Source organism: Mytilus edulis, chromosome 14 (genome assembly GCF_963676685.1).
Source record: "Mytilus edulis chromosome 14, xbMytEdul2.2, whole genome shotgun sequence".
Classification (NCBI taxonomy): Eukaryota; Metazoa; Mollusca; class Bivalvia; order Mytilida; family Mytilidae; genus Mytilus; species Mytilus edulis.
In genome coordinates this window covers 58,258,600-58,283,184 of record NC_092357.1, presented here as the reverse complement: position 1 = coordinate 58,283,184, position 24,585 = coordinate 58,258,600, and the positions used below count along the sequence as shown (strand labels likewise).

General features: G+C 31.6%; 1 protein-coding gene across 4 annotated transcripts in view; it reads left to right on the top strand.

Annotated features, from left to right (window-relative positions):
* LOC139503733 (low-density lipoprotein receptor-like) overlaps positions 1 to 24,269 on the top strand; it is a 30,580-nt gene extending 6,311 nt beyond the window's left edge. The window contains exons 3-8 of one of the 4 annotated variants that reach the window (XM_071293580.1): positions 45 to 219; positions 1,126 to 1,338; positions 11,424 to 11,542; positions 14,441 to 18,605; positions 19,081 to 19,152; positions 22,509 to 24,269. In XM_071293580.1, coding sequence (XP_071149681.1) covers positions 45 to 219; positions 1,126 to 1,338; positions 11,424 to 11,542; positions 14,441 to 14,715 — 782 coding nt within the window. In that variant the 3' untranslated portion in view covers positions 14,716 to 18,605; positions 19,081 to 19,152; positions 22,509 to 24,269. Of the gene's footprint in view, positions 1 to 44; positions 220 to 1,125; positions 1,339 to 11,423; positions 11,543 to 14,440; positions 19,153 to 21,503 lie in introns of all 4 variants that reach the window. The other 3 variants (XM_071293579.1, XM_071293577.1, XM_071293578.1) reach the window with 3 other exon arrangements.
* The last annotated feature ends 316 nt before the right edge of the window (positions 24,270 to 24,585 follow it).

The window sequence follows — 24,585 nt, the reverse complement described above, 5'->3', positions numbered from 1 at the left end:
TTTCACTTTATGAATACTTCTTTATGTCAAATGTTACTGTTTAGGTCTTCAGAACAACATTATATTTACAACTTATGGCACAGTAAAAGAAATAAACTTGAACACTGGAAATGTATCAGATCTCTTGACTAACCTGTGGGCTCACATATATTCTATCCATTATGATTACACACATAGATATATGTATTTTGCAAGATTTGAAAGGGACGACATATTAAGGTATACATTGTGTATTTTAATGTTTCATTATATGTCGAATGATGTATCAATATATATACTTAATTGCATGATGTTCCAGAACATTATAATGTTTTGCTACTGTAATAACAAAATCCAAATGATTTATCATTCGTACTGATTATTTTAAGCAATTTTAAGAACAATACTAATTTTAGGCTTCTTTCATAATGAACACCTTTTCTAATGAAACAAAGTATTGTTAATAAAAACTCGTTTCGATTATGTTCTCTCGGTTGAATATCAAGAACACAGTCGCACGAGTTAGACTAGAAATCGAAAATATAAACGTTAGCTCGAGTGATTTGTACTTAGAAGTAAAAGTGTGTAGGCATTTCGTGCCAAATAAAAAACCAAAATTCGAAAAGTCTGTAACTGAAAGTATTTGAAGACACAATAATTTAGACCTTCAAAATTAATTACCAGCTTAAGAATAGTCAGCACAATATGTGTATTATGCAGTTAAGAATGCCACCGTTTTAATAGGAAGTTCGGGTGACAAACATAAATGGTTTCAGCTTCACAATTGTGAACGTTTTATCTAAACGTAGTAGTATTCCAGCAGCGCTTGTATACGGAGTATATATCTTTCAATTGATACGATATTCCCTTGCTTGTATTTCCTTTCATGAATTCCTTGATGGAGGGTTGCTGCTCACAAGGAAACTTATAAACCAAGAGGTCCATATTGATAAATCGTTTCGTAAATTTTACGGTTGGCATCACGATGTGTTAGTATTTTTATACTGATTTATTAAAACTTAACCAAACAGTATAATGATAATATTGTGTTTTACCTCAACAATTGTAGATATTGGCTTGGCTCACGACATAGTCACGGGTACTTTTTTAAACAAAATATTTATTCAATTACATTCATATTTTTAGATTTCGTTATCCATCAGAGCAAGATTATAACTATGAAACTGTGATACTGACAATTTTTCCAAGAAGTGTGGCTGTAGATTCAGTTCACAATCATGTGTATTGGACAGAAATATATGCTGGAAAACTTTACAGATGTAATGTCGATGGATCAAATAAGACACTTGTACTGCAGGAGGATCGACTTTCTGCCCTAACATTAGATCAAAAGAATAGGTTTGTGTCTTGATATCTAAATAATTAACAGTAATATCGTGTATAACTTATCTATTTAATTATCCTCAATAAAAAAAATACTGCACGAAGTAAGCGACTAATGCAGATGTTAAGGCACATTGAAGTTACACGCCATTACTTATAGTTCAATCGGGTCAACGCTGTTCTCTGACAAAACTTCAGATCAGGCTTGTTGAGTATTGATCATGTCAAACTATTGCATTAAAAAGTAACTTCTGTTGTCTCCTCTATGGTCGGGTTGTTGTCGCTTTGACACATTTCACATTTCCTTTCTCAATTTTATTATTATTTTCATTTTCACAGTTAAACACAAGCTAAGTTTTTACAGGAATCTAATATCTAAAACTAAAACTAAATATATAAACTATTTTAACAGAAATAAACGCTGATCATTTATCCATGACAAGTGCTAAAAAACAAATAAACATAACATGAATAAATCAGTGTATGATATCATAGGTAATTGGGGACAGGACATTTTCTTTATCCCTGCTTTTTTTCTTTTTTTTCTAAATCTATTATTTTTTGTTTCCCTATTAAATCCATTTGTTTGGCGTTTTCTTTTGTGCTTAATGAGTATTAATTTGTATAGATATCTTAAACATTGTATTTCCTGTTTCCTATTGACTATCAAAAGGCAAGTTTACTATCAACAGCAGTCAATGATATATCATATAGAGAAAATGTATCTCACTTCGTATCTGATTACCGGATTTGGTGCTCGCGCGTACTACACTAGAAGTCATACATATTGTCGGTATTGGCAATAACAAATAACTTTGATAAGTAGATACATAATATATATAATTTGAATATATAACAAAATAGGGTTGTAATTGAAAAATGTAATTATGAAATATTATGAAAATCATTATTGCAATTTTCATTGTTGCTAATGTACATCCGTTTTTGGGGAATATTGCATGCTCTTGCGGACAATGAGAGATGATAATTCATAACAATAAATGGGCTGCTTTTCAGAAAATGATAGATAAATATAAGTTGATATGGTATGAGTGTCAAGAAACAACTCTTCATCCAAATCTCAATTTTAGAAAAGTAAACCATTATATGTCAAAGTACAGTCTTCAGCACGATCTTCATTTTAGTAGCTTGTGAAGCATATCACACCTTGTGTAGACTTGAAAAGGACTCGGAAATATGCGTAAACAATGTAATAATTTGTATGCAAACTGTATTGTTTGATCTTTTTTTTAAGTGTCATGCGGTCCTGCATTTATTGAAATTTTTTTTTACATCGTTTGCAAATGATTCCAGCACAAGTGTGATTCATGACCATAAAATCAGTTGAAAGAGTAAATCAAACGGAAATGAAAAAAAGAAAAAAAAAAAACCAGTCACTATAATTAGAAAAAAGGAAAAAAAGATTTGTTTTAATTTGTATAATAACAATGAAAATGGAAATGGGGAATGTGTCAAAGAGACAACAACCCGACCATAGAACAAACAACAGCAGAATGTCACCAATAGTTGTTCAACGGAGACGTCCTTCAAACAAATATATATTATAGAGTCTAACGAGTACAGAAATTTGCTATAGGCCTTCTGGGAAAAAAGAACAATGCGATTTTTTTTTATATATTTAAAGCTCAAGTCTTAAAAACGGTAATCTGTCATAAACACATCCTGTCCACAGGTCCGATCTGGGGCAAACCTGTCAATTAGTCTGCAGCAGTTCTCCAACGACGAAGTTAAATTACTTGTCTGCTTAAAATTTCTCAAATCAACTTAGAAAGCAGTCAACAAGTCTGCTCCAAGTGCAGGTTAGGACTGCACCCATCTGTATATTAATACTAAGGATATTCTTATCCGAGGCATATATTACCTTATTTGTATTTGTACAACTTTTGGAATTTGTTGGTCCTCACTGCTCTATAACTTTGTAATTGTTTGGTTTTCTAACTATATTGATCTGAGCGTCTCTGATGAGTCTTATTATGTAGATAGTTATTAAAGGTACCGGGATTATAATTTGATACGTCAGACGCGTGTTTCGTCTACACAAGACTCATCAGTGACGCTCGGATTAAAATAGTTTTTATGTCAAACAAGTACAAATTTGAAGAGCATTGAGGACCCAAAATTACCAAAAAAGTTGTGCCAAATACGGCTAAGGTATATAGACGAAACGTTTGACGTATTTAGTTGTTTGCCATATACATTGATAACTAATTGTTATTTATATAATATTAAGAAGGGAAACGGGGAAATGTGCACAAACAACAGCTTGATCAATTAGCAGAAAAATAACCAACAGGTCTTCAACAAAGTGAGAAATTCCTGCATCAGGAACCAGGTTGCTCCTAAAAAAGTAATATAATTTCTTTATACATGTACATTTTTGTAAATATTAACCTATAGGTAGTGAAAGTACATATGTTGAGTTAGAGCTTGGAAACTATTCTGCATTTTTTATATACATTTTCTTAAAGTAGAACTTGTATATAATAAGAAGATTGGTTTAATTTCTGTGTCATTTGGTCTCTAATGGAGAGTTGTCCCGTTGGCAATCATACCACATCTTCTTTTTTATATATATAAAGACTGGTATGTCCATTTTAATAATTCTACTTTGTAATTTTATTATTTACATTTTTTAATTTAACATTTTCAACTACATGTACAGATTTGTAATGCTATTAATTTTATAAATATATATCATGTAATATGTTATTTAAGCAATTGAAGAATCAGTCAGTGAATCAAGGATTTAAGATTTATAACAAGTATTAAAAAATTACATTGAGATATACCTGTGCCTGAAAAAAATATCTTTGGTTTTCTAGTTTGGAAAATTGTTTCACATATATTTAATGTCCCTTGAATGGAAAAAAAAATGTAACATATATCATACCACACGAGTATAAAATGGTCTTGTCCGTGTGTGATTAAATTTATTTTGGGTTATTTTAGGCCATCAAACATATTTACCCAGAAAAAAATTATACACAAGATATATGAAAAATTTTTTTTACTGTTTGCATATGTTATTGACAGCTAAGAAGTATAGTAATATATTTTCATTTTTTAGAGAAAAACTTGCATGTGATTTTAGTCATAATAGAGCTTTCTGACAATTTGACGAAAGTTACGAACGAACGCAAAGGAAGCACGTATTACATTTCCACAGTAAAAATTTAGAGTGTATGTATTACCGGTAAAACAGCATTCTTTTCTTAACCAAATTCATCTTTAGAAAAAGGCACATAGTAAATAATACACGCTTTTATTGAAGAAAATAATGAAAACACAGTGTTTAATACACTTATGTCCGATACCTTCCTTACGTAAACCAGGATTACACATATTTCTACGGAAATTGTTCAAGCACGAGTTTCACGATTAATATTTAAATGACATTACTGAAGAACGTTAATATAAAATTAATGGCAAGATTCCCATTCATTTTTATTTTTTTATGACTAAACTTTCAGCAAATTGTCAACGTTGATGATCGAGATTTGCAAAACAAGGATGCTACAACGTTTTGAAAAAGTAATGTGAAATAAATCTAGGAAAAAAATGTTTTTTTAATATGTTTTTTTTCTATTAATTTTATGTTAAATACGAAAAAAAGTAATATGACCGCAGGCAACAACTGTGAAGCTATAATTATAATTGCAAATTCAGTTTAATATGAAACGAGTTAGAATTTTTTTGTCTTAGTTTTTCGACGCTGTCAATCATCTTTTTCTAAAAAAAATTACAAGTATAAGGTAAAGGGAAAACTTGGATTCAGAATATTATTGTTTGTAATCTCAGCTTGTCAACATTGTTGTTAGTTTGTCAAATTGGAAATAAGAATATTTTTTTAGGAAAAAATCATAATCCCCTTGAAGTTAAATTCCTGTCTCCTTACATTCGTGTTTTGGAAGAAATTTAACCGACCTTATCTATATCTGACTCAATAGATACTATCGTATCAAGAAGAAATATAGGTTGTATATGAAATGTAACAGGTACTTTATACGATTAGTTGACTGAAAACGTTATCAACTTCAAAAACACTATTTTAGCATACAATTCTTATAAAAAGGAAGGGGGGAGGAGTGACAAGTATTTGTATAATATGATTTACAGAACAAGATAAAAATTGCACACTGTGAATAGTCATAAGGCTATGTGAATAGAATAAACCCATAAAGAGTGCCTTGTGCTTATCATCCCATGTTATTCAAAACTTTTTAATTAGTAAAAATTGTTTTTGGAATTTATGTAATCTAGATAAATAATGTATGGTGATCATACATGAGTAATTCTATCACCTACACTACATGTTGATATTTATATTAGATGTAGAGGTTTGGGTTAAGGTTAGGGTAAGGGTTAGGATTTTATTTAGGTCCTACATGTACCACGAATTTTGTTGGATTATATACATGAATAATTACTCCTATGAAATGTAAGAAGAATGTGTCTATTATGTCAAACTTAGACATAAATGTTTTTTTAATATGTTTTTTTTCTATTAATTTTATGTTAAATACGAAAAAAAGTAATATGACCGCAGGCAACAACTGTGAAGCTATAATTATAATTGCAAATTCAGTTTAATATGAAACGAGTTAGAATTTTTTTGTCTTAGTTTTTCGACGCTGTCAATCATCTTTTTCTAAAAAAAATTACAAGTATAAGGTAAAGGGAAAACTTGGATTCAGAATATTATTGTTTGTAATCTCAGCTTGTCAACATTGTTGTTAGTTTGTCAAATTGGAAATAAGAATATTTTTTTAGGAAAAAATCATAATCCCCTTGAAGTTAAATTCCTGTCTCCTTACATTCGTGTTTTGGAAGAAATTTAACCGACCTTATCTATATCTGACTCAATAGATACTATCGTATCAAGAAGAAATATAGGTTGTATATGAAATGTAACAGGTACTTTATACGATTAGTTGACTGAAAACGTTATCAACTTCAAAAACACTATTTTAGCATACAATTCTTATAAAAAGGAAGGGGGGAGGAGTGACAAGTATTTGTATAATTGATTTACAGAACAAGATAAAAATTGCACACTGTGAATAGTCATAAGGCTATGTGAATAGAATAAACCCATAAAGAGTGCCTTGTGCTTATCATCCCATGTTATTCAAAACTTTTTAATTAGTAAAAATTGTTTTTGGAATTTATGTAATCTAGATAAATAATGTATGGTGATCATACATGAGTAATTCTATCACCTACACTACATGTTGATATTTATATTAGATGTAGAGGTTTGGGTTAAGGTTAGGGTAAGGGTTAGGATTTTATTTAGGTCCTACATGTACCACGAATTTTGTTGGATTATATACATGAATAATTACTCCTATGAAATGTAAGAAGAATGTGTCTATTATGTCAAACTTAGACATAAATGACTCTTCTAATAATACGTTATAAATTATAAAAAAATTGCTGTCTCGTGTGATTTATTTTCCAGTAGTATGTCTATCTTTTCAAACATATATAGCTGGGTATGATTGCCAATGCGACAAGATATGATTGACACTGAGAAAACTTCCAACCAGATACCAAAAAAGAAATTTAACAATTTAAAAAAAAAACAAAACAAAATTGACAGCCTGATTTTACAAAACAACAAGAAATAACAGCCACTGAAATAAAGGCTTCTGACACTATACTCTAGATCTGTAACTTATTCAAAGAACAAAATAAAGTAAAACGTTAGACATGAAGTTGCAAATAATTCTTATTCCAAATGCTATTATGCAACTATTTCAACTTTGGTGAATGAGGTTTTCATATCATACCTGGGAAATAAAGGGTAAATTAATTGAGCTTCTCTTTATCATCTTGTAGACTTAAGTATGTGTGTCCTATTGATATTGCATATGATATGGAGCATTTTCCCATGGAGATCAAAATCTATAAAAAGAATTGGAATATTTACTTCTTCGTTATTTGAAATTATATCGATTGTTCCATACAATCCAAATACTATTTCAACAAAAGAGACTTTAACAACTTATCTTTACAGCCATTGAGTGTCTTGAGGGGGTTACGAGCATAGAGTAATGGGAAAAAAGTGGAGAACAAAGGCCAAATCATCGAAAAAAAAATCGGTACAAAAATTAAAAAAAATAATAGAAAAATGGAGTGCTAAGTTTCAAGAATAGAGAATAGTAGGCTGAAAATAGAAACAATACAGAAAAATGACATAAAATAATTAAAGACTACAGACTTGAAGTAAAACCTCCCATCCCCGGCCAGACTCTCATCATTCAGGTCAACCTTCTTCTTTATTTATATAAACGGAAATACAATTATGTAAACTCGTCAAAAATTTGTAAACTAACATTCATCTAAATTATTTATCATGTTTCTGAAAACCTTTACCCTAATATTTGACCTTAATTTTTTTTTAAATCACTAAGGGGTACTGTTCATACCCCCATCACACTAGGCCACGATCGTACTACGATCTCTGAACAATATGCAAATTTTGACGATCGTAGAAGGACCATGTTGATCGGAGTGGAGGTTGTGATTAGTTCGTGGGGAGTTCTTCATGATCGTGGACCATACAATTGACCGGCATGCAAATGTAAATTTTTGTTTCTTTCACGTTGCAACTACGTCTTAATTACGCTTATTCTGCAACCTCACTACGATTATAACGATCTTTCTACGCTCATCAGGTCCTCACTACGAACAAACCTAAATTTATCTGATTGCAACGCGATCTTACCACGCTTCTACTGCGATTATAGCACGTTCTTACCACGATCATACTACGCTCCAAGCGATATATCGTCAACATCGTGTTCAATCTAAATACTGTATCATTCCAATTATTTCTTATTGATACATGAGTTTCTTGGAAACAACGCAGTTATGCAACCAAAATCTACATAAGGATAAGGGTAGAGGTAGAGACAGAGAGAGATCTGAAAGTAACGAATCATGATCTAGTAGACATATGTCGGACCGACCACCTAAGTTGAACCACAACCTATTGCTGGTCCATCAAGATCAAATGCCGTTGCTTGAGTGAACGATAAAAGGCATAACACAGATGTGTCAAGCATGGTTGAGCCGTTTGAAATAGAGAACAAAGAGAGCTTTTATATATTTTAAATGACAATGACAATGAGCATGATAATCGTTGTATGAACGTAGTCAGGTCGTAAGAACAGCGTGATGAGGACGACATGGGGGTGCTATAATTGTACCATGATCTTGAATACCGTGTTTATATAAGCGTGGTATAGTCGTAGTGGAAGCGTGGTTGGGTCGCGGTAAGAACGTGATGGTGGTTATGAGGTTGTAGTTAAGTCGTTGTGAGATCGTTGCGCAGTCTCCCTGACTAGAATCGCGCTTTCGAAACGCTGTCTCTACGATGGTACAGCGACCTTTGCGATCTTACTGTGCTGTTTCTACTACAACCTGATTTCGCCATGACTGCACCACTTATTTTTAACATGTTCAAAGTTGGCCACGCTCATCACGACCATGAAGACCTCACGCACTACGATCGTCAAAATGTTTTCACAGATCGTAGTGCGATCGTGGCTTAGTGGGATTGCAGTTATAGCGAGAGCGAAGCAAAAGCGTGAATCATTCCGCGAAGAGAAGTCAAATTTCCTTAAAAGTGCAGGAATATTCAAGACAGGAATTATAGCGGAAACGAGACATGCCAACTAACCCAAAGGAAACTAAACGTTTTATGAAGAAGACTTGGGTTTACTCCAAAATTCACGTGGGAATATAGGAGGTGTCAAGCCACCAATTAAAAAGCCATATCGCTTCAACCAAATTAAAGTTGCAGTATTTGACCTTTTGCCAAAAAAAGAGGTTAGAAAATGGATACAATCATTTCAAATGATCAGTTAAGATAAAAACAAATCTATTGTTTTCTAATGTTTGGGTTTTAACGCTTTTCGTTTCAAAGAGCAAAACAATTAATCAGAAGCCTTTTGTTTTGCTTAATTATTAATCCTTGGTCAATTTGTGGTAAAAAATATATCCTATCTGAGAGCATATGATGAGACTCATATTAGAAAGTTGACAGTTAAATTTAAACTGACTGTAATGGATGACTTTAATAAACTAATATACTTGAAAATCTTATTTTAGATTATAGGGACATAAACTTTTAATATCGTGATAATTTTAGTTGATTTTTCCTTCTTTGTCCTACTGTTTTAAAGACTTTCCACTATCTTTACAATGAATTTAGTAAATCCTTCAAGGTATTTAAGATATAGGAATATTCACCACATTTTTTCACTTATTGTCAGTAATGGGACTAATAATTGATCAGAAGTGCAGTTATGTTCATTAAACTATTTTTATTTACTATCAATCAATTAAATTTAAGTTAGAAAAATTTCATTTGAGACAATAAATGGGATTGTCTTGAGTATATGCAGTGTCTACATGTTATCTGTCAAATAAATGGAATGACACAATGACATACGGATTAAAAATCAAATAATTCTATTACATGACGACTGTTTTTGGGTAGTAAATATTCCATGCATTAATGTTTGATACAAAAGAAACAACTTACTTTGCATTCATAACAATTTATGACATTTGTATATAGAAAAGCATATTATCAGGATTAGAAAAGCTAAAAATAGCACAAAGTCAGGATTGAGGCTTTGCATTTGCAATATGTGACTTTTTGCCAGAAAAAGGTTGAAATGTAGCTTCTATCATTTTAAATGATCGGTTAAGACAAAACAATTAACTGGTTTTTGAATTTTAGGTTTCATCACTTTTCGCTTTAAAGGTGTCAGATCACCAATTACAAACCACATTTAGAAAATTCACTGCTTTGTAAACAGTTAACTCTAAGTTTTACTTCATAGAAACCAGGTATATCTTGAATCGTACATGTATCGCCTTTCTTCATGACAATGTTCAACATACCTTTGAAGCCTTATGAAAAAAAGACGACCTTTGGAACATAGGTACTATCAAAATTGCTCCTTGTCTCTTGGAAATCCTAAATTAGTATACTATGGAGCGCATTTATCATGAAGTTTTAATGCAAACTCATAGACAAGTGAATTTTGACTCAAAATGGTTAATATATATTTTTTTTCATCAAAAGCTCTATTTTGTGTCTGAGTAGGGCTACGTTTACACCAACAGAGATGATAAGGCACAAAGTGGAATATCTTCTCTGTATATATATTATATCAGTACCCGGTGTTGAAAGAAACGTTTTTGAATTGACTGTCAAGAGCAAATACGAGTGATTCGTAGTATATTTATGTCCATTTAACACTGAAAAACGCGAAATAAACAACACAAAAAAAAATTTTGGAAAAAAAAAATTGGGGACTAACAAAAATAGTCCTGTTCGAAGCTCCTATGTATAACGTATTTAAATGGTTTGAAATATCTCAGAACTAGCATACACACCATAGGAATATGTGTGTGTTTATTGAAAAATACATATTTTTTTAACGTATGGGAATAACATGTATTTTGATTGTTTAAAAATCAAAATCTCAAATACGATGTTTGGTACTTATGTATTATAGAAAAACAAGGGATATCAGGTCAGGAATATGACAGTTGTTATTCATTCGTTTGATGTCTTTGAGCTTTTGTTTTTACCATTAAGTTAGGGGCTTTCCGTTTTGAATTTTCATCGGAGTTTGGTATTTTTGTAATTTTACTTTTTACACATAATCAGTGCATACATAAGTTCATTTAAATTATTGACAGAAAAGGTGCTATCAACCCATTGATGTATTCTGGAAGAGAACTTATCACTCAAACGCATACGTAATGACAAACGTTTAACGCATTAAATAGATAAAGACATATTTAATGGGCACAAGGAAGGAAAATAGACAAACATATTGCCTGTAAACCATGAAGCCAGTTTTAATGATCTATCATTGACATTCATTTCCAACAAGACGACGAGTAGATCATGTAATGTAATCTTACATTTGTAAGTTTGAACTTTAAAGAAAAAAATATGTATTGCTAAAGATAAAAACAACTTAAAACACCCTGATTTTCTGTAATTTTGTTTACGTTTTCATTCTTTTGTATTATCTTATAACATGCAGATGGCTTTATTATTCTACCACCGGAGCCAACAGAGCAATAAAACGGTCTCGATTCAATGGTACTGACATACAGACATTGGTGCAAACACATCAAGAATATGTATATGGATTGAGTATAGGTATGATATTTTAATGTTTGTAAAGTAAACGAAAAGACATAAATGATGTTTTCTGCAAATATTTGTGTTTATGATTACAACTGTTAAAATTGCAATTATTGTTTAATATAAAACAGTTGTGACCTATGAAAGACAACGCCGTCCGAATAGTTTTTTTTGTTTGCAAAATTAAAACTATGGTTAAAATGTATCTACCTAATTTTCCTCTTCTTTATACCTTTTATAAGTTTTGACATTATAAAAATAACAATAAAATCACTATCATTTACATGGTGGGTATGTTGTACTGCCAGTGAATGTTCTTTGCTGGTAGTTCGGTCCCTGTCGGTGCTGGTGATCGTTCAAAAATGTAAACAAGACGAAAATGATGATTATTGGCGATTTATCGAATAACCGATAAAAAAATTAGGTAATTAAATGTTTCAAAGGTTGATTCTTATTGTTTCAAAAGCAACCAACCTTACACTAGCCGTCTACACTGCTCTAGTTTGATAAACACAAAAGTGCTCATTTTAACAGACATACACATAAGGAATTACCATACAAACATGCATTAAGTGTAAGAAAAATAGTCAGAGTAGTGCATGACAATGTACAGTCCCCTACCAGTTAACCATAAATTGGACAAAATGACAAACAAATTATGGTCAAGATCCATCACTCCAATTCATCTCAACGGAAATCAAATCGAACTTTATCTATAGGTTATCATGGATTATCTATTTAACAAATTTTAAATAAATATTTTCAAGTATGACGAAAAAAATTGTAAAAAAACCTTGATATTTGCATGATATTACGTGAATATTTACTCTGCACCCTCATCAGGTCGGGAAAAAATCCAATCTTGATCTGGTTATAATAGCACTTATACCGCATCCTCTTATATCTATGATAAACTTATATATCAAATCAATATCTTCCAGCAAAAAGAAAAATTGATTTAGAAGACATACATGATATAACACAGACAGACAGACAGACAAACGGACAGACATACAGACAGACAGAAACAGACAAACACAGACATACACAGACAGACATACAGAAAGGCAAACAAAAAGACGTACGGACAAACGGACAGCCAGAAAAACACACGAACGGATAGGTGGACGGACTGACGGAAAGAGACTAATAAAAATTAAATAAGACCGGGGATATACTTCCTATTTTATGTATTATAAACAGTTTTATTATTAGTAATAAATATATATCATCACAATTAGCTTCTAATTAAAACGATTACACGGTAAACTCCATTTCAACTGAGTTTTAAAGTTGTTCTTATGTTGTTCTTCTTCACCATAGTCCCACGTTAACGAAAGGGTTGAGCGTTCCCGAACTTATTTTTCATTTTGTACATAAATCTTATTCTTTTCGTTTGAATTGAATGTTGAGGCATATTAAAGCCTTCCAGTAACATATATTTGGCTCATTGTTGAAGGTTGACGATGATCTGTTGTTACTAACGCTATGATATAAGTTTAAACATAATTATTCACAGTGAATTAAGAAACATGTTATTGCATTTTATACTAATCCCTCTCTATTTTTCCCAATTTATGCTTGATGCCTTTTCTATCATTTGTTTTTTTGCTTCAATAATCTTGAATATTTGCTCTTTGTTCTTCGAAAGCAAAGAACCAGGACATTTTGTTTTTAATCAGCTGCACATCATCAACTGAAGACACTTTCGTTTTGCCAATTTGCATGACTTCTGCATGTACAATGGATTTAATACACTGCGCATGTTACGTTTAACGTGTTAGTGAAACATTAATTATTAACATGGTTGTTTAATTGTAAACAAACCCGCCAGTCAACATTAGTCAAACCATATCACCAGCACAGAACATATCTTGCAGGACAACATTACCCATCGTTATTTACTCATGTTTAAAACAATCCAAGACTTTCATAGACCATTTACCATTTGGTCTGCTGACTACGGATGTACGTGTGTTCAACTTATTAATATAATTGATTTTGGAAATTCATAACTTCCTTAAAATTTTGGAGAATAATTACATATTAACCATCCGTAGTCAGCAGACCAAATGTTATATATGGTATATGAAAGTCTTAGATTGTTTTAAACATGAGTAAATTACGTTAGTTGAACATCAAAAGAAATCTATAGCATCAATTAAAAAAGGTTTCATCGAAACAACAAAAAGGTAATATCTTCTTGAAATTAGTAAGGTAATAATTTTGGATACAATCATGCAACTGTCATGACTGTATTGACGTAAAATGAATTGCAAATCCGAGAATAAGAGCCAAAAATATCTAAACTTTTTATATGTTAGACGCATCGATTTGAGGCAAAAGTAGTATATCAAGAAAAAAGTGCAATGACAAAATTACCTTACACTGGTACTCAAAACTGAAAGTTCTCTATCAAATCGCAAAATCAAATGATCAAACACATCAAACGATCCCCTTGATTTTGGGAGTTGAAACAATAGTTTCACAATGATAAATGGATGTTTAACGAAAATATTAGATAGTGATGTGTTATAAATCATGTCAATACTAAAACACACACTACTGAACAATACAAAATACTCAGAGACACACAGTTATCTATTGATGGTATTGTCCTTGGTCTAATAAATACACTCATCATAGATGCCAGGATTTAGGTTTAATACGACACACACGCATCTAGTCTATAAACAACTCATCAGTGACGCTAGAGTCAAAAAATTATAAAGACCAAATAAAGTACACATTCGAAGAGCTTGACGACACAATCCCGAAATTAAACTAACTTTTTTTTCCGTTTGGTCAAAAGCTTAAAAAATATCAAGAGATTTCAAATGTTGAAATAAAAGCCATTAAGCTTAAACATGTTAAGAATGCATGTATTAACATAATTCATATGTTATATATTAGATTATAATGAAGATCGACTGTATTGGATGGAACATCGAACTGGCCTTTTAAAATCTTCCACTTACAACGGTGAAAATGTAATGACTGTCTTAAACACGAATACAACAAATGCAAACAAAGACATTAATGTTTACGATAGCAAGATTTACTGTGCAAATGACCGTCGACTAATTATGGTAAAGGTTTCTACAACGACAGTGACTGTTATACACGTAGACACAGTAGTAATACATGGTGTACAGTTTTATGGTAAGCATAATCATCTATTTATATAAATGTATTTACAAAATTATATTTGAACAATAAAAAGATAATCTTTTTTTATATTCTTAACGACATAAAAGTTAATTCTAAATTATAGGAACCACTTATTCTAGATTTAATGCAACGTGTATCACAGGTTACATTTTATAACTAATAAGAAATGAAAAGAAACTTACTAAAGTATTGTTATAGTGGTTGGAAAGCTTTTGTAATAGATGACCATTTTTGTTTATCATTTTGACTCGTAACAATTACATCATCTAGTTGATGTTCATATTATTTAAGCTTGATATTTGTTTGCTTTTTAACTCACTCATTGCTTGATACTAGCAACATTATTTAAATCGCTAACTTGTATAAAAGAACAACACATTGGCTAGATCTAGGTGTTTATAGCTTACACAAAGAAGGAAAGGATACCAAAGGAATATCAAAACAATCTTAGTTCGTAGAGAAACTCAAAAGGCTGTGACAAAAAACCTCAAAAGGCAATCAAATATTTTCAAGACAATACATACAAAGAGTAATGATAAAGCAACAAAAACTCTGAAAATACAGATTATCTCATTTTTGTCATAGGGCTAGGGTCATTCGGGGATGTCAGATCAAAAGAAAAGGCAACAATATTGTAGTAACGACAATCTTATCGTATCCACGGTAATCTTCAACATAGTTATTTCGTACAGTCAACCAATGGTATCAACTTTCAAATTCTTATTGGTGTACTAAATTATAATCCTGGTACCTTTGCTAACTATTTACACCACTGGGTCGATGCCACTGCAGGAGGACGTTTCGTCCCCGAGGGTATCACCCGCCCAGTAGTCATCACTTCTGTGTTGACATGAATATCAAGAATGTGGTCATTTTTATAAATTTCCTGTTTACAAAACTTTGAATTTTTCGAAAAACTAAGGATTTTCTTATCCCAGGCATAGATTACCTTAGCCGTATTTGGCCCAACTTTTTGGAATTTCGGATCCTCAATGCTCTTTTAGTTGTTTGGCTTTATAACTTTTTTGATATGAGCGTCACTGATGAGTCTTATGTAGACGAAACGCACGTGTGGCGTACTAAATTATAGTCTTTAGTTACTTTTGATAACTATTTATTGGTGGGAGGATTTGCCGGTCAGGTTTAACAACGAATAATGTTCGTAAAAGATAGATTTGTTGTGCTAAACTATTCTCTCTAATCATACATGCTTAAATTTGCAAAACGAACTATAATTATATTTTGATATTATTACAAACGATTGGCAAGAACTAGTCTAAAAAATTATCTGTGCTTTCCAAATATGGGAAGAGTTGCAAAGAATTAAAAATTTTCATACAGGTCACCGTACGACCTACAGAAACGAGAGACTGTATAGTCGTGTTGATTAAAGAAATTTGCCTCATCGGATAGACTTAAACAGACCGATTAACATTAGTAAAACAGTCAAAATGATTAACCGTAAGAGTATTCGAAGTATTTGAATTCTATTTCAAATCCTGGTTTGCAAGATATCAAATATAAATACTGCTCTGTCAATTGTTTAGTAAGTTCTGTTATGATAACTTGTTTATGTTTTCGTCGTCTTTTGTGTGTGTATGAAGGAAGATTTTGCACTTCTCTTATAAACATTGCCAGAACGGCTTTGATTGGGATTCCGTCTTTGGGAACGATTCACAATGCGGGGTACTAGTTCTTTATTCACATACAAGTCGGCAGTTCAATACAGTAAACATAAACAAATTGGTAAAGTCCAAATTCATTTAATGAAGTCCAAATATAAAATATCAGTGTTACAAGTAAGTTATTTTAAACCAAAAACAATACATATGATTGCGATTGAAAATCCGAGCGCAGTCCATGTGCTCTCGTTGGCATATCCAAACGGAGTCCTTGAATACAAATTTATCTTTCTTTAAATACCAAATAAAGTTGCTATTACAACACAGTTTGTTGGGTTCATGTTGTAAACAGAAATTATATAATTAAGTGATTTGATTTATCAAAAAGAATTACGATAGGTGATCAATCCATCAATCAATTGAATTATGTGTGTATTTGATATGACCGAATCAAAAGTTGCATAACGAACTTGTCAAATATTTACATTAGCTTAGAGTTTTAAAGGTTATTGGCAAATAGAAATTTATAATCTTACATGTTTCAGATGTAAACAAATATTTCGGACGTGTAATTTCATAGCGACTTTCGAGATCATTCTTAGTATTGAATAAATTAAATATGTATACAAAATGGACATTATAGAAACCAATATAATTAGACAGTTTGAAATATAAAATTTAGTACTAAAATAATGTGTGACATTTGCTGATGTGCCGGCAGATTTTCTCGAATTGAACGTTTTGAATATACCTTTGATATCTTTCGCCTTTTTATACATGTTATACGTATATTCTTTTAATTCAAACTTAGATAACCAGACTGCATATATATTTTAATATAATTAATATCTTTGTATTTTAATTAATTATATGTAAAATTTATTACTTAATAATTTCCGTATGATGATTTATATATATTTTACATGTTTACATATCAAATTTCTATTTTGTTTTTATCATTTGTTCAAATATTTATGTATGTATTACAAATGATTCATTTAAGTTTTCTTAAAAATGTGACAATGTTCAGCTTATTTCATGCATACACATGATTTAGATTTTTCGATGTTATGTTGTAAAATTAGTAGCTTGAATACATACATACTTTATTTTAATCAAGTTAAATTAATAAAGAAAGTTATTTTTAGAAATGATTGTTTGAAACCGTAAGTATGAGTTTATAATTTAAAACCAATGATACAAATTGTGTGATTACTTTTAAATACAGCCATGCACACAAATGTTCATTCCAAAAATCAGATGTTATTGTTAGTTTTTATTAATGTGATGCTTATTAGAATCCCAAAAGTATAGTATTTTATATAATGTGAATGATCAATTTAATGCAAAAAGTAAAATTTATACTGAAAATGTATTGAACATAAATTATGTGATTGCCTACTTTTTTACAGGTAAACACATTTTTTTTTATTAATTTCTATTAAAAGTGTTCTGAGGTATAATTCTTTTTCGTAAGTATTGCGATCCGTCAAGGACATTCATCGTCTTAAAAAGATATGAAAATAACAATTTATACATTATCTTTTTTTTAATTAACCATTACCTTCCGTCAAGTTAAACACTGAATATTTAAGAGTTCATGTTTATTTCCATTTAATAATATCATATGTAGGAATATGAAAAACAAAACTAAAATCATTGCTCAGGTAATATACTAGGCTTAGCCATCTATTCCGGAACGACCGGGACACACGTAAAGTAAATCAACGATGATATAATTTCAACAAAACATACATTTGTGTTGAACATTTAGATATCAGATACAAGGATAGGATCATAACGTATATTGTATGTAACAAGAGATATTCTCATATTACATAATTGTACAATACTTCATTGTGATAACTCAACATAAATGACATGTGGGGCATTGAATTGTTAAAGTTTCCAAACAAAAACATATACAATAAATTGCCTATAAAGGTACTAAATTACAATTTATGAAGAAAATTCTAAACGCAAAACAATGCTACATTGAAGACCCATTGGTGGCCTCGGATGTTGTCGGCTCTATGGTTGTTGTCGCTTTGACACACTCCCCATTTCCTTTCTCAATTCTTTTGCAGAAAGACAACCTTTGTAAAGCAGACTCCGAACACTCTAATTTTTTATCGATGTTAAACATGTTTACGAGCTTTTGACAATATCTGTTTCCTGTACAAAGACATAATATCACAACATAGAAACATACGATAAAATTCAATTGAAAACCAATCAGATTTACCTACAACAATCCTTCGAAAGACACACAGAATTGTATGAGAGTAAGTTTAAAAATGAGGTCATTCGAAAGTTCGAATTATGTAGTAGAAAATTACGAAGAAAACATTTCCATATGTGTTTTGGTTAAGATCTGTGCTTGGCAAAACATCTTCCAGAGACACTGTTGGAAACCAAGTTGGTGGTGTTTTTGTTGCTCACTCGTTAGTTGTCTATGTTGTGTTTTTTGTACTGTTGTTTGTCTGTTTCACTGTATAGGCATGATGTTGTCAGTTTTATTTCCGATCTATTAGTTCGAGAGTATATTTGTTATCTTTTGCCTTTCTGCTGTATATATTTTGTTCTTGAATGACTTTATATATGGAAACCTGAAACATACAATAAACTATGGAATTGTTGTCCTCTTTTGTACAAAAAAAAACCAAATACCTGCTATATTTATCTTTAAACTGCAAAATCTGTACCCTTTTACAGGTACACATATTTGTTTTTATTAATTTCTATTAACATTTCTTACAGATAATGAGTTAGCATGCGTCGAAGTGTTCTGAGGTATTACAAGATAGGATGTCCCCATTATAATCCTTTTTTGTAAGTATTGCGATCTTTCAAGGACATTCATCGTCAAATTTGTTCTATTTTCTATTACTTTTTATCAACCGTCGCCGATGTGGTTAAAAGCTGAATATTTAAAAGGTTAAGATTATTCCCACATAATTATATCACATGCAGTAATATGCAAAACTATTTTACAATCATTTCACAAGCAAGTAATGTACTAGACTTAGCTAGCTATTCCGGCAACAACACGGTCACACGTAAGGTAAAGCAAATTTGAAACGCCTAGTAAACCATCTCATCTCAAACAAATGGTTGAGACTCAAAAAAGTTTTTTGGCACTTTCTGTTCAAAATATCCAAAATAAACACAAGGTAGGTCGACTTTTTGTCAATATACTGAAAATTAAATATTCGTTTTGAAAAGTAATATGTCATGCCATAGATTATTGAATTACAGTTTTCTCGTGTATCACACGGACCATTATAATTTAAAACGACATTAGAATGACTTCTCTACAGCAATTAAATGTGATCAGAACATTCGGTTTTTGACAAAATGACAGTGAGATCATCGATAAAGCTAAAGTATATATCAATAAATTGGAATTTTTCTAAAACCTTATAAAAATAAAATTACAGGTTTTTCTTTTTCTTTACGAATAAAATTGTATTGAGCTGAATATGTTAAAAGTTTTTCATGTTGAGATTGTCTGGTATCGGCTATGATATTTTGGAACCATATTGCGATTCTCTGTTGAATGAAACTTTCATCTAGCTAAGTGTCAATCACATACAACCGTTGAAATTCATAAACTTGCCGTATGTTATTTGACATTTCATCTGTCATTGTAACCTTGTCTGTAGTTTTGACACAGCTTGTAAAGAGACCGTTGATTGTAATACCAGATTCTAAATAGTGCAGGTTTTTTTTTAAAGTTTAGCCTTTTTTAAAGGTCTAGCGCTGAAGATTAATAGTCTAGCGTTTGAAATTTAGCACAACAGCTATAAAGTAAATACTGTTGTAATTGAAATCTCCATCGCTATAACTTATTTCTAACTTGACATCTGAATTGCTAGCTTTTTAATATATCTACATCGTTATACTGTACATTTGCAGTGCTTGAGGTTACATCAGCGCTACACTTCATCTACAGGACAATTTGCATCTCCTGCACGATTTTTATATCATTAGTGATAAACTTTGAATCTTTAGCACTATACCTTTATTCTACAGACTCATACCGCTGTAGGGATTCCTTCTATATGAAGAAATGCATAGACCTGCCGCAGGCATGGTCTCTTTTTTCAAAGCCTATAATTGTATATTAACGGGTAGCTATTTTGATTTTAAATTGCTACCCGTTGAGTGTGCTTTTGACGTGCTAGTTCACACGGTATTACCCCGCAGTAAAGATATGTCACTTTAAAAGAACACATTATTTTGAGTCTATGCCTATAAGTGTTTACTCCTCACTACAAGATGGGGCATGATTAGCATAAACACAAAAACATATCATTTTATTTAGAATTTGGGTTGACCTGGCCGGAATTCAAACTAACCATCTCCAGCATTTTAGGCGAATACGCTACGTCGAGACCAGTTTCGAAATATTAAAAAAGACACTGAATTACTATACAAGTACGGATAATCTTAATGTTTCATCAAACGTTATGCTCATTTAGAATAGATATGTGTAAAGGAGATGTACATATCTTGTAACCTATGACTCGGACATTTTTAAAAGTAAGATGTTAATGCGTATTGCTGTTTTTCGCGGTGTCAGTGGCATTCAAATGTCACGGACATTTTCTTATTTTCACAATGCTACTACATCCTCATTACGCTACAATAACTATCCCGCTACGATTATTCCACATTATCGCTACGCTTATTCTGCGCATAAGTACTTAGGAACAGGACAATTTTGTTTGCCCTCCCCCTTTTTTTCTGAAAATCTGTTATTTTTTCGCTTTTTATTAATATCAATTATTTTCGCATTTCTGTATCACTAGAACATAAATATACTACAAATAACTAGTATTTACTAATTACAATCAATTCTCAGTTTACTATCTACAGTGGTCACAGATATACAATAAAGGCAAACAAATTGTCATGTCCTAAAGTACTTACCTCTACGACCTCTGTACGATTATCTCGATCTTGCTTTGATCATCGCGTTTTCACCACGACTTTACCACGATTTACCCGATTGCAACACGGTCTTACTACGCTTCTTCTGCGATTGAAGCATATTTTTATCTTGATCATACTACGAATAATACCAAGTTCATACCGCGATATTACTACGCTCTTAGCTGTAACGTCAACATTGTGTTCCTTGTAAATACTGTCCCATCCCTTCTTTTTCTCATACGTAGATATAAAGAAACAAAAGTCATTCGACCAAAATCTACCATAACTCATGGGCGTGGTAGTAGAAGTGGTTGTAGAGACAGAGGTCCTCTGAAACTAATTCTGATCCAGTAAAAATGTTGGACCGACCAATCCATCCTGAATCAAAACCAATATCAAAATGGCCAATCTAGATCAAATAACGATTTTTTCATTGACGATTGATGAAAAGACACACCTTAATGTGTCATGCATGGTCAGGAAAAAAGGACAACTAACTACAAACAAACAAAACCTGGGGAGCTTATATATATTTTATGTGAAAATGACACTGAACATGACTATAGAGCTCGAAATGGTCGCAGCAGTAAGAACGTAGTCTTGTCGTAAGAAGAGTGTGATAGGGACGGCAAGATCGTGCTAGAATCGAACTATGGTTGTGAACAGCGTTGTATACACGTTGAATAGTCGTAGTATAAGCGTAATTGGGTGAGAAGGTATTGGTCGAAGTAAGGTCGCAGTAACGACGCTGTGAAATCGTAGCGCAGTATCTCCGACTACAATCGTGCTCTTACTACGATGGCACAGCAACCATTGCGATCTTACAAAGATCGTACTGCGCTTCTACTACATGTTCTATCGATGATAAACATGTTTGCGAGCTGCCAACAATATTCCTTTCCTGTGAAGACACATGCCAGAACTACAAAGGAACGAATAGTAAAATTTAATTGAACACCTATCAGATTTACATAAAACAATCCTTCAAAGGACACACAAAATTGTACGAGAGTAACTTTTTAGAAAAGGTAATACAAGAGTCTGAATTATGTTGTAGCAAATCACTAAGATTTGTACTGCAGCAATTCAGATCCTAGCATAAAATATTGGATGTAAAATACCTGAACTTAGTTTGTATACTTGTTTTGTTTTGTAAGTCTTTTTTGACCAACACAAAAAGAAAACCAAAAAAACATAAAGACATATTATTTGCAATCATCAAAAATGTGTACGGCTTTTTTTACTTTTAGATTTTACTGGAAATTCCATGAAAAAGCACTTGACAGATTGTTGACAAATCAATAGTAACATGTTTTTGTAAATGATTGTTTGTTTATCATGTAATATGTTATGTCGCCATCACCAATATTATCTAAGTTTTATTCGATTGTATTGTACGTGTATTATTTGTTCTTTATACTTTATGTTAAAGGTATACTATAGACTCAAGCTTGCAACTGAACAAACAAAGTCGTTACTATGTGCCTATCTAAAAAAAAAAACTTTTTGACCTCGTTTGTATTCGAAAAGCGGTATACTACTGTTGCATTTATTTAGCAGGGGAATTTACGCTGACATTAAAGGCACGTTTTTATTTACATTTAAATTACACATTTTTCATATTTTTTTTACAATGATACAATGATATGTAACAGGGATGTGCTACTGGTATAAATGTATGTAGTCACTTTTGTTGTAAATAACATATTTATATCAGCGGTATACTACTGTTGCCTTTATTTTATTTTCAATTGATAGTTTTGGATGTTGGACTATGCAGTACATTTGCACAATAAATATGGTGTGTATATTACCACTATTATTTAAACATTCCATACCCGTATATTTTGTTTTGCTTTCTACGTATACAAAAAGATGTGTTATGATAGCCAATCAGACAACTCTCCACAAGAGACCAAATGACACAGAAATTTACAACTATATGCAACCGAACGGTTTTCAACAATGAACAAGGCCCATACCGTATAGTCAAGTATTAAAGTCACGTAGTGTATTATTGAAATGATATACTTTTATTCTGATACAATGATTTGGTTTGTCAACGAACCTGTGTTTGGAAACATTGCATTATAAACGAGCGTCACATTATCCGTGTTGCAATCCATTGTCTATTTAGAATAAGGTTTTGAGATAACTATGAATACATTACAATATTGTAAATAAGATTACAAAGCAAACACGCGCTGGGGTTGATCATATTTAGTGAGATCCTAACCCTTCCACTATATCTCAAGTCAATGTAAATTAAAAGAACACACTGCAATACGCAAAATAAAACTCAGTTCAAAAGAAGCCCGTGTCCGAGTAAAGGTAATAAAAGAAAGTAATCAAAATGACAATTATAATAAATAAACAAACAAATGACTACTAGTATTTATTGTCATGCCAGCTTCAGACTTCAATTAAACTGATTGAAGGATTATATAGATATAAGAAGATTTGGTATAAGTACCAATGAGAAAAGTATCCATCCAATTCACAGTTATAAAACTTCGTCACTACAGGTGAAAGTACGGTCTTCAACACGGAGCCTTGGCTCACACCGAACAGCAAGCTATAAAGGGCACCGAACATGACTAGTGTAAAACCATCCAAACAAGATTACAAACGGTATAATCTATGTATGAAAAAAACGAGAAATGAAAAGCACCAATGAACCACAACAACAAACGACAACTACTGACTTAGGACAGGTGGAAACAATCTCAGCGAGTGTGAACGTTTTAATGGTGCCAACTTGAACTGTAGAAGCAAACCTGTCTGTGATTTATTTCAGTTTATTATTAGAATGTTATTTGTAAGTTTTTTTGTGACTATAAACAGATGATATAACTGTTCTTTAAATCGGATTATCAGTTTTAAATAGGAATACTCAAAATCTACCTTTCGAACTCGATCGAGTGAATAGATAAGGATTTTTACAATTGATAACGGTTTCAGAACAATATCAGATAGATTTAACATTGAATAAAATATATAACTCCTATTCAGATATATGATTAGCGCTGATAATGCTGTAACTAAACTTTTTATGATAATTTCCAATGTCGAATCATAAAAACAAATGTTTGTTGGCAATGATTCGCATACTCGTTTTAGACATTGTCGCTGTAATCCGATGATGAAATTATAGCATATCTGCATTTGCTTATTACTGTAGATCATATGGTGATCTGTAATTCTTTATGAGTAATTTATTTATACGCAAGCTATTACAAAGAGAGAAACAAACTTGCAATTTGTTTTTCCAGAATGATAATTTCGAGCTGATTTGTCCTTGCCTTTGACAGAAAATAATTTTAATTA